The 12134-nt window shown below is 43.6% G+C and overlaps 1 protein-coding gene across 1 annotated transcript in view; it reads left to right on the top strand.

Annotated features, from left to right (window-relative positions):
- The window catches only part of Txlnb (taxilin beta), a 43091-nt gene that overhangs the window by 18368 nt on the left and 12589 nt on the right, over positions 1-12134 (top strand). Inside the window, exons 5-7 of the mRNA XM_006986081.3 lie at positions 5136-5330; positions 8204-8323; positions 11035-11109. Coding sequence (XP_006986143.1) covers positions 5136-5330; positions 8204-8323; positions 11035-11109 — 390 coding nt within the window. The remainder of the gene's footprint in view (positions 1-5135; positions 5331-8203; positions 8324-11034; positions 11110-12134) is intronic.

Here is a 12134-nt window from a genome sequence, read left to right as displayed (position 1 = left end):
TCATGTTTGCTTGCTTACAACATGTTTCACCTCTCTCTCTCCTCTCTCTCTTTCTCTCTCTCTTTTCTGCCCCCCTATGTTTTGTACCTTCCAATTTGAAGATTCTTTAAATTATATTTTTAATTTATCTCCCAGATTTTAAAATTATACCTCTTTGCATTATTTACAGTGGTTTAATCTATGGTTACAATCAACATTTTCAGTTAAATGCCTAGTCTATCTAGAGTTAATATTATACCACATCATATATGTAAAAACACTAAAGCTAAGTAAGTCCAATTATTTCTATCTTTAAGCTAGAATTTTCTAAGCATACAATTATACGAACTTATAAAGCCCATGAGATGACAATTCACATTAAAAAATGTCTTTTTGTCTTTACTATCATCTGTATTTCTTGAAAAATGAAAAGGAAAACTGCCTTTTATCTTTTCCCAGATACTAGACTTTCTTGATGTCTTTTTATTTGGCCTAAAACTTGAGCATCCTGTCTGGCACCATTTCCTCTCAACCTAAAGAGCTCCCCGTTAGGGTCTGTTGGATGAGAACGTTGTTCACCTTAAGGTGGCAAGGAAGCAGAAAGACCCAGCTTGGTTGGCAATCAATTCTCTTAGTCAGCCTTTATCTTTAAGATGTCTTTTAGCTATTCATTATTCCCATCTTCCAACTGAGAACTGTAATTAGTGGATATTGAAGTTGTCCACTGATGGGATCTGTTTATGGATCTCCCATTTTATCCTGACCTCCATAATTCTGATGACAGCAGTAACCTGGGCTGCTTCTCATAGGACATGTCATTTTTCTGTGGCTCTTTTCAAAGACGTTCTAGTGATTTTTTACTTTTAGAATCTTCATATCTACTGATGGTTTTGTTTTTTTACTTTAAAAAATGCTATGAGTGTTTCCCCTCATGTATGTAAGTGTGTGGTATCTACAGAGGCCAGTAAAGGGTGATGGATCCCCTGAAGCTGGGATTACAGATGGTTGTGAACTGCTCTGTGGGTATTGGGAACTAAACCCAAGATCTATCTCTGCAAGAGCAGCCAGTGCTCTTAACCACTGAGCCATCTCTCCAATCCCTAAAGGTTTTCTTTACATATATTTCATTTGGTATTTGCTGAGCATTATATATCTGTATGTTTTTTTTTTAACCAAACTTGGAATTTTTTCAAGTGTTATTTCTTCAAATACATTTGTTAATTCATGCTCTCCTCCTTCCCCTCTCCCGAGAGTCCAGTTGCATGCATGTTTACCTTGTGACTCTCTCACAGCTCCCTTCATGCCTTCCTCAATCTTCTGATCAGACCACTTCACAGTCCTTTCTTTGTTATCTCTGTTATGTTCTGGGTCCACAGAGTGATTTTTAAATGTCTAATTTCAGAGTTTTAAATTCCAGGACTCCTGCTTGTTTAATAGATTGTTTTTCTTGTCTGAGACTTCCTGTTTCTAATTCATTGGGATAATATTTTCCTTTACATCACTGAACAGAATTATAACACCTATTTTTTTTTAATTCTTTCCTGTTATTTTCCCATTGGGCCATTGTAGAACAAGCTGTTTATTTGCTTACTGTCTTTCTTTTGATACTGTGCCAATTTTTGGGTAGGGTTTTCATATGACAGGTCATTGCCAACAATATCCTAGAGGGTATGACAATGTGGAGACTCTAAATTCCATCATTATGTTATTTGACCTTCCAATGCTATTAAAACACCTCACAGAAATCAAGTTACAAGAGGAGAAGGTTAACTTGGCTTAGAGGTTCAGAGACTTCAGTCCATGGTCACTTGATGCTTGTTTCTGGCCCATGATGAAGAACATTGCCATCAGGAGTACATGATGAGAAAGTTGTCCACCTTAAGGTGTCAAGGAAACAGAAAGGCCCAGAAAAGGGCTCTAGAGACAAGATAGAGCCTTCAAAAGCACGCACCCGGAGCTTACTTTCTCCAACTAAGCCCCACTTCTGAACAACTGATTCAGCTACGAAGGCATCTGTGGACGAATCCACTGTTGAAATTAGCACCATCATGGTAGAATCACCAGTCGTCTGAGGGACATATCTTCAAGAGACAAGCTTTTGGAGTGTAAAGTACATATCTAAACCCTAACTCTACTCTTCTGAAAAATATTGATGATTTTTAATCCAGTTAGTATGGTTAGCTTCATCTACAAACTTTCGTCTCTTGGACAGCAGTCCAAATGTCCATTCAGTTGTTTCCTCAGCTGGACTGTTTCGTGTCCATCCTGCAGAAGTGTAGATCAATGTTGTTAAGAGACAGGAGAATTTTCTCCACAGAACTCGGGTTTTCCTCCCTCTCTGACTCTTTTCTTGGAACTTCCCTCTCATCATCTTTCAGTGGTTATACAGTTTCCCAGAATTTCACACTCTTGTTCTTATCTGCAAGATGGTAGATGTTCTAGGGAAGTTTAACACATCTCATTCTGTTTCCAAGTCTTCCTACAAGCTAAAATCTGTTTAAAAGGGGAAAGAGTGAGAAACTTACATTACATCAAGTGCCAATTGGCCTCCAGAGTCCACAGATGTTATTTGTAGAAGACTAAACTTGGCATGGCCTTCTTTGTCCAAGCTAGTAGGGCAGCCTTAGTACCTGGCTCTAAAGCCCATGCTTTAGGAGCTTGGGAAGGCATGGGAAAAAGAATGCGTAGTCAGGGCTCTCCACCACCATACATTTTAACTTATATTTCTCGTAAAGTTTGTTTTTCCTCGGTGAGTGAAACACAAATACAAGCCTTAACAATTTAGGATAATTTAGAAGAAGGCCAGTGAAGGTCTGGGCCAGGTACTTGTTCTGCAGCTCCTACAAGTACTTACAGGAGTAAATTCGAGCCTGAAACTATGCTGAAAGAGAACTTTCTAGTACAATGTGGGTAGGTAGCTTAGGGTACATGATTTTGATAAAGAAATAAGTGGTATTTTTTTAACAGACTATCAAAGAATTTTAATGTGGAAAGGGCTATAGAAATCATCCCGCCCAAGCTGCCCATGTGTCTGTGCACCAGTTAATAGTGTATTAATCATGAAATAAACATTTACCGAATACCTGTGGATTATGTGCCAGGTACGGCATCAGTTTTAAGACACACGACACTGCTTGCACCACTGTTTTAAGCGTTTGTCTCCCGGTCCTGTTTGTCTTAGTAATTTCCACTGTGCACACATACGTGATCAATTTGAAAAAATGATCTCAGACATCATCCAAGTGGTAGCAAATTATTTATCAATGGACTCAATATCATGACATTTAGCGACACTATTTTTTTTGTGCCTAGTTGAAATAACAATGTAGCTAGGATTGTTGTTATTTGGGAGGATGGGGTGGGCAGGAGGGTCACAAGTTCAAAGACAGTCTGGACTACCTTACAAGACAGTGCGTGTACTCTTCCTCCTCTTCAAAGGGAGAGGGGGAGGCCATATAGTACAAACTTCAAGTTGCCATTTCATAAGCCAGAACGGAGTAGCTTAACACATGTTGCTAAGATCTGGAAAAATCTCAAACTTTCTCAAGAGCGTGACATGGTTTTTCTTCTGCTCACACATGGAATCTTCATAAATGAAAATGAAATTAAGATTGTGGTCTGTAGTTCAATAATTCATAATTTGGGAACTTGTAAGTATATGAGGAGCAAGGAGGTGACAATCACTCTGACAGGTATGGTCAGTTACTCTTTAATTGATAGCTGCAACCATTTTTAGTGATATATGAATATAAGAATTAGTATACAAAGATAAATAGTATCTCAAATAGTCTTTAGGAAGTATCTTTTATAATATCTCTGGGAAGGCACAGTATGATGAAATTACAATTCTGGTGGCCAACAAGTTAGGCAATGTGTTGATATTATGTAGGAAAGATGGAAATGAGTGATAAATTGAAATACTTCCAGAGCATATATTTTTCCAGATCGGTCTTTTGTTTTGATCATATTGTTCTATCCTGATAAAGACTTGTGCAATTACTTCTGCTAAAATAATTCTCTCTTTTTAAATCCTGTTACATGATCTGAAGTTGGTAGGCAACTAAATGCAGGGTAATATTACTCGCCAACAATGAAGCAAGCTTTCCTATTAACAATTAACCAGGGCTGGAAGGAACCCAAGAATGTGTGTATCATCTCTCTGCATTGTAAACATGTCTATCTTTGGGATAATACAGCAAGAGCAAACCCTTTCTTCTAAAAGAGTGAAAGGAACACTAATTACAACACAGCTAACTCTTGGTGTAGACAGAGGAATCTGGGCACATGATGAGTGGTTAGCAATGAATGTGGAGTTTTGATGTAAGAGAAAAGAGAACAGAAATAATATAAAAGCAAACTGCCAAACCCTTGATGGTAACAAGTGGTAAGGTGGGCGGCATCATGTTTCATTGTTACTATTTTAGAGTTAAGGAGATTTCAAACTTACTGTCTTCTAATTCAAAATTTACACAGCAAGTATTTTAATTATCCCAGGGGACACATAAAATAATTGTTCTGTCCAGAAATAAAATATCCAGCATATTTGGGAAGATTCTTTTTATAGTTTTGAATGCTGTATTAAAGCTTCCTGATAATATATTTTTCTTATTATGGGCACTTGCTGCTCTTGCAGAGGGCCCAAGTTCAGTTCCCAGCATCCATGTGAGGCATCTGACAATCACCTATAACTCCAGTTTCAGGGAATCTGACACCTTCTTCTGGCCTCTCTGGGTACTCACACATATGTGACCACACACACACACACACACACACACACACACACACCAAACAACTCATGATCTGTGTCCCATCACTAGGTAAATCCTTTTTTCCAGGCCACATCTAAGAGATCAAAGTTGTGTGACTAAGTGACTGTCTGTCAGAAGTCACTGCTGGCCATTCACCCAGCAGGTGACTGCCATTTTAAAGGAAGCCTGCTCACTGAGCACACAGCCACTGCCTGGGACTGGACGGCACTCACAGCCGAAACCCTGCTCATGCATTTGTTTGGGGATTTGGGCAACTTTAGCTGCGGAGAGCTGAAAAGAAACACCCCTCTTAACTCTGCACACTGCTCCTTTCACCGACCTTACCCCGAGGTCTCTAAGCCATGGCACTTCTAAACCAGCACAAAACGTTCTGCTCTTCATCCACAGGAGGAAACCCTCCAGCGGGCACGAGAGGAGGAAGAGAAGAGGAAAGAGATCACGAGTCATTTTCAGACTACCCTGACAGATATCCAGACGCAGATAGAGCAGCAGAGTGAGCGGAATATGAAGCTCTGCCAGGAGAACACAGAGCTGGCCGAAAAGCTGAAAAGCATCATCGACCAGTACGAGCTCAGAGAAGAGGTGAGCACCACATCAACCAGCTCGCAGAACTGTACACAGGCCCAGATGTGGGCTGTGGAACTGAAGAGCTTGGTTAAGAGACAATTCATGGCCAGGCGCTGGTAGCGCACATCTTTAATCCCAGCCCTCGGGAGGCAGAGCCAGGCGGATCTCTGTGAGTTCGAGACCAGCCTGGGTGTGGAGCAAAGCTACACAGGGAAACCCTGTCTCGAAAAACCAAAACAAACAAAGGAAACAACTCATGGCCAGCTCTCTCAAACCGATTAGTAGTTAAGACCGGGTTTCTTTTACTACCCAAAATAAAAACAGAGACTCCTGCAAAACACCTGGCTGAACTCACTTCAAAATAACAGCAGTAAACTTAAAGTGGTAGGCTGAGGGCACAGTTATCCCACACAATATTTTGGTCCTTTAAAAATCCTTCCCATGTAAACAAAAGATAATTCTGCTCTCTTCATTAGGATCCCCATGTCATCTCAGTTAACAAGCTGATACTAGTATTAATAATGTAATAATTATAATATCATTTATTTAGTGCCTAATTTGTGTCAAGCCATGTACTTTACTATCAAACAGAAAACACTATCTAGATAAGTCACTTTATATGTTGCTGTGACCAAATATCTAACAAGCAGTAATATAAGGAAGGAAGGGTAAATTCTGGCTTACTGTTTTGCAGGATTATTCCATCGTGGCATGGTAGTGGGAATGGAAGGCATTGTGACCAGAACAGGTAGCCAGCTGGTTACCACTGGGTCCACAGACAGGAAACAGAGAATAATGGGTTCTCATGCTCAGCTCACTTTCTTATCTTCATTCAGTCCAGGGGCCCAGGCCATGAAATGGCACAATTCACAATTAAGGTGGGTCTTCCCACCTCAATCAACCTATCCAGTCTCAATAATCCCTCACAGGCAAGCCCAGAAGTTAACCAAATTATATGGTCCCTCACAGGGAAGCCCAGAAGTTAACCAAATTATATGGTCCCTCACAGGGAAGCCCAGAAGTTAACCAAATTATATGGTCCCTCACAGGGAAGCCCAGAAGTTAACCAAATGTAGACAGTCCCTCACAGGGAAGCCCAGAAGTTAACCAAATGTAGACAGTCCCTCACAGGCATGCCCAGGAGTTAACCAAATGTAGACAGTCCCTCACAGGCATGCCCAGGAGTTAACCAAATGTAGACAGTCCCTCACAGGCAAGCCCAGAAGCTAACCAAATATAGACAGTCCCTCATAGGCTTGCACAGAGGCTTTTCTCCCATTGATTCTGGACCCCATCTAACCATCAATATTGGCCACTACAGTACCTTTTCTGCATATTATGTATGAGAGCAGTGGCCTGGAGATGGTATTACTTCCGGTCACAAAGATTTTCATTCTCAATATTTTACATTAATGAGACAACAAGCATCTGGGTTGGCAATATGCTAAGATTTTATCAAGAAAACAATATTCGAGTCAGCAGCACATGGCAACAGCAGTCAGGTAAACCAGGAAAGCCCTCGCAGCAAGCCATAAGGCCTAGCTACCATCTCTTTTCACAAGGTTCGATTCCATCCAGGATCCAAGAGTAAAGAAGAAAGGAAGAGAGAGCCAAAGGGAAAATGTCTATTCTCCTCAGAGAAAGTTCAGCCAGGAATGGCCTGGAATACCAGTTGTACATTCCCAGCACTGGTTCTGTGTAAAGCCCAATCCAATATTTCATAGGTCTCCTTTCTGATGGGGCACCCTCTCAGTCAAGACATCCTTGAAACAGGTAGTCCAGAGGTCCAGATGTGGAAGTCAGAGAACGACTGCTTATCAGTTCATTGATGAGCCCAGGTCATGTCATCTCTTTTTGTCAGCTTTCCTTTATTCTAAGAGACACTCAGCTTGTCAAGAAAAGGGTTTGCCCTGGCTCACAGATGTGAAGCCAGTGACTTTGGGGCCTATGGCAAAGCAGCACATCATCATGGTGAGAGAGGTGTGGCAGTGCCAAGCCGCTCACTTCATGGTACCTGGAAAGGGAGGGTACCAACTGCCAAAGACTAGAGGGTCTCCTGGCAAGCCCCGCCTCTAGAGTTTTCTACCGCATCCCAATAGTGTCAGGCTGGATACTAAGCATTTCACATTTGGGCCTTTTGGGGGGACATTCAGATCCAAACTGCATTAGTATCAAAGTCAGCAAAGCATTCAGGGGCCTGGGCCTCAGTCCCACACATCTAGGGACTGCATGCTGGTACTCTAAGGCTTTGTGACAACTCTTGAGAAGGTACACAGAGAACTCACCATGACACATTATATTCATTTTTATGGTTAAAAGAGGTTGTACAGTCAGCAGGGTGGTGGTGGCATATGCCTTTAATCCCAGCACTCGGGAGGCAGAGCCAGGCGGATCTCTGTGAGTTCGAGGCCAGTCTGGTCTATAGAGCGAGATCCAGGACAGGCACCAAGACTACGCAGAGAAACCCTGTCTCAACCCCCTGACACACACACCAAAAAGAGGTTGTACAGTCATGAAAAGGGCCATAATACCAAGCCGGAGTACAGTGGAGCATTGTCTGGGAGGTCTAGCCTAATGAATATCATCATACCAACTGGCTACCAAATTGAGTAAAATCATGTTGGTGCCTTTAGGCATTAATGCTGGTGACCTCTGGCACCTCCACCTTTTGAAGCTCCCTCTGAATAGTGCAAAGTGTGTGTGTGTGGTGGTGGTGGGGGTAGATCTCACCAATTTATGGCTTTAATATAAAGTCTTCAGTGAGGCCAGAGTGTTTATTCCTTAGAATGTTGAAAACTAGGAAATCTGTATTCATGGGAGTCGTTTTCCATTTTCGCATTTCTAAGCACTGATCCTAAGCCTGGCTTTTCTGCGTCCTCTTCCCTTAGCATCTGGACAAAATATTTAAGCACCGAGAGCTGCAGCAGAAGCTGGTGGATGCGAAACTCGAGCAGGCTCAGGAACTGATGCAGGAAGCGGAGGAGCGTCACCAGCGGGAAAAGGAATATGTATTTATCATTTCCGTCCGCATGCAGATGCAATCCATCTCTTTGTCGGGGGCCCTCTAGGAAGGCTGTATGACCACAGCAGACGACCACTCTACTCACATACAAGCCCATGCATCTATGGGGAAGTCAGTGCACTAGCCCAGTGGGAGACACGGGGGCCTCGGCCATTATTCACACAAAATAGTCATTCAACACACTCCACAAGTGTTTCTCAAGTGCCTGTTATCTGCTGAGAGCATCTGAGGTGCTAGATTATTGCTGTGAATAAGACAGAGAAGGGCCATCTCCTACCAGGCAGATTAGAGGCTGAGTGGGAAGAGACGCGTAACACGCAATGCAGGAAGGGTATTTAGATGATAGTAAGTTCTCAGGCCAACAAGGAAGAACTGAGATGGGGCTGAAGCGGGAGGGACTACCTAGACTGAGTGATCGGGACAGGCAGGGAGGATATAGCAGCCAAGTTCTGCCTTGTGGGGACCTGCCTCACGGGAGTCTTCTCCAGCAGTGGTATCTTGTCAGTGACGAGGCTTGATGTCAGACCCACCGCGGCGTGCTCCACCCGCAGGGGAAGGTCAGAGATGGTGGAGCAAGTGGAGAAATGTTCAAGGTGTGGGGGTAACTGGGGTCCAACTGCGCGGATTCATAGGGCTGGGAGAGGTGGTTGGGTTTTGTTCCGAATATAATGGGAAATGACTGAGGAGTTTTAGGAAAAGAGCTGACACGATTGGCTCCCCACACGTACAGGTTAATGTGGCCCCTGAGTGGAAAGTGGACTAGAAAAAAAAAAAAGGCAGGGGTTCCCAGCACAATCCACGGGAGATGTGATGATGACATGGATTAGGAGGGTGGCAGCTGAAAAGAAGAGGTGGAGACGGGGAACAGTTACTTCAAAGTAAAAGCAGCCGTCAGTCCAAAGAGGACGACAATGTTAAGGGGGGGCGGGGGTCCTACCAAGGCTGACTCCTGAGACTGGATTGAAGAAACGGAATGGTGGTGTTTATTGCTCTCCAAGGAACCACCAAAAGTTGCAAGGCCATTGTGCACATGTCAAAACTGAGGCTCAAGGAGGACACACAGCTTAAGGTTTCACACTGATAAGGGAAGCAGTGTGTTTCAAAACCACACGCATCTGTCCCCAGCCTTAAGCGCTCTGTGACACTACATCACATTCAGAGGTGTGTTTCAGCTGCGTGGAAACATGCGCCAGTTGCTGGAGGGCATGGAAACATGCACCAGTTGGTGTGTGTGTGTGTGTGTGTGTGTGTGTGTGTGTGAAGGCTGAGAGGGCTTGTGAGACAGTTAGCTGTAAGGCCAGTTACTCAAATGATGCCACTTACCATTTGACCAGAAGCTTTCTGTTCAGCTGAAACCAGACAAGAGTCACTTTAATTTGTTAGCATAGCGACGGTTTTCAAATATGACAGAAAAAAGTAAATGTGGACAACAAACCCTCATTCCTAGTTCTCAAAGCCTACCTACCCTCACCCATCCCCACCCATCCCCACCCATCCCCACCCACCCCACTCCCGGTTCTCACTTCTGGTGAGGTTTTTCCAGGCAAACAGAATAACCAGGGCTATCCAACAGGCTGCCACTGTTGACTCCAAAAGCGTGGACCAGCACGCCTCTACCACACCCTCAGATGGCCAGAGGGCCTACAGGTCTGGTACTCCACAGTGTCCTGGGCCTCTCCGAAGACCGACAGTGTATACTTTACTACTATCTCTAGGCCAAGGCACAATTATCTGGAAGTCAACAACTAGAATTCTCATGGTACATTGTAGACATGACTTTTATTTAAAAAAACAAAAACAAAAATCCCTTCTGAGCTCTGACCAGAAGAACCAAGCCTAAGACTATAGTTGTACATCAAAATGGATTGACAAATAAATGTATGCCTTAAGTTAAAACATGTCTACCCATCTGCTCCCAGGTCAACCCTGTCTAGCGGCAGTGGTTACATAAGAAAGGCTTCCTTGTGGGAGAAGGAGGATCAGGACTCTTAGGACCAGAGGGAAAGTTCAGAGCAACCCAACAAACTTCTCTGTTTCTCAAATGTGCTGCTTGGGTCACTGATAGCCAAAGCATCTTGGGTGTTGGAAAAGCACAGATTTCAACCATGCCCTATACATCCCTAGATTATATTCTCCAAAGGGGAATGGACCCATTAGTGATTCCCTGAGGAGAGTCAGACCCATTTGAACTACTGTGTCAAGAACCAGGGATAAAAAAGGGAATGCGTATTTCTTAAGGCATCTTGTGTGCTGTGTTGGAGACTATATGCTAATATAGTGGACCAGTCATACACACACCCAGGCCCAGGAGGGAGTGTCTAGAGATGTTCAAGCTAAGGTTGATGATGGTGATGGGAGAGGATTGCTTGGGAAGTTCCTGTAATTGCCAGGGAAGCTTTTCACCAATGGGACTGGTGAGAGGTTAGGTTTTGTGTGATTGATACTTGATTTGGATCCTTAATATTTTTTTCCATTAAAGCCACTAGTTTCCATGGGAATCAAACCCATTAAATTAATTATTGTATCAACTTTAACTTTGTCAACTTATATTTTGCAAAAGTCTCCCCTCAAAACAATACTTAAGGGAAAGGGGTGGAAGAAGAAATTAGTTTTATCCGTATACGGTAAACTAAAAATGTCAATTTTAAACCAGTTAGACTTCCTCCCCATGCACTCACTCACTCTCTTTTCTCGCAGTTGCTGAACCAGGCAGCGGAATGGAAACTCCAGGCCAAAGTGCTGAAGGAGCAGGAGACGGTGCTGCAGACTCAGGTGAAGTGGGGGGACCAGCACATGGGGGACGGGGTGGGGGCTCCTTCTGGGACCCAGGGGCTGGGACCCAAGATTCCCTGCACAAAGCTTTAGAGGTGGCGGGGCATGGGGAGAGGATGAGACGTGACCGACTTCACATTTATGGTAGCTACGAAAATAGAGAAAGGATGAGCACCAACGTTTTGTAGCCAAGGGTCTGCAGACAAACGATGCCATTAAGGCGGTCGGTCACAGCAAGCTAATGTCCGGCTTCCCACTTCGCCGTCACAGTTCCTTTCTGTCACCTGACCCATTGCCCGGCTAAGGGGAGAAGGAACATAAAACTGTTCGGAAGCACCCTTTATAACTGTCAGTCCTGAACAGCCTTCACGTGTTGATATTGTCGATAATACGGAGAAAACGAGAAAAAAATGGAGGCCAGGTTTCTGTGCTGTCAGAGACTGACCTCGTCCATAGTGACTGACTGGGAGTGGTGGGGAAATTGGAATCCTTCCGACGTGGCTTCCCGTGTCATTGGAATTATTTTTGGTCACATTACTAGAGGTCCCATTTCAGGCTCAGAAACATCGCCACAGCTGGCTCCATGGAAAAGGCAGGCCTATCTATCTATCTATCTCTCTTCCCTATTGGCATGGGGTTCTGGCTCTCCTGGGAAACATTCCCTGCCACAGGCCACAGGGGGACTCTGACCTGCTGTTAGAACTGCCCAAGCCCTAGAGGGATGGTGAGTTCACAGAGAAAATGGATGCAAGGTGAGGGCATCAGAAACCTTCTATGTTGGCATTGAGACTGTAAATGTTTATGAACTGACTATAAAATCCTACTAATTATAAAAAATAAAAGGTACATACTTCCTATAGGAATGAACAAATTCAACAACTACCGTTCACTGCAAAATACACCAAGAAAAAACTTCAGATAACAAGTTACAGCAAGCATACATACAGGTGGCATTGTCGAAGACAGACTTCCTAAGGCATATGTATGCAATGTGTACAGAGAATGTGACGGAAAATTACTTTCCC

The sequence above is a fragment of the Peromyscus maniculatus genome, chromosome 16, assembly GCF_049852395.1.
Source record: "Peromyscus maniculatus bairdii isolate BWxNUB_F1_BW_parent chromosome 16, HU_Pman_BW_mat_3.1, whole genome shotgun sequence".
NCBI classification, from domain to species: domain Eukaryota; kingdom Metazoa; phylum Chordata; class Mammalia; order Rodentia; family Cricetidae; genus Peromyscus; species Peromyscus maniculatus.
The sequence above is the reverse complement of the archived record's forward strand: the minus strand, read 5'-3'. Positions and strand labels throughout refer to the sequence as shown.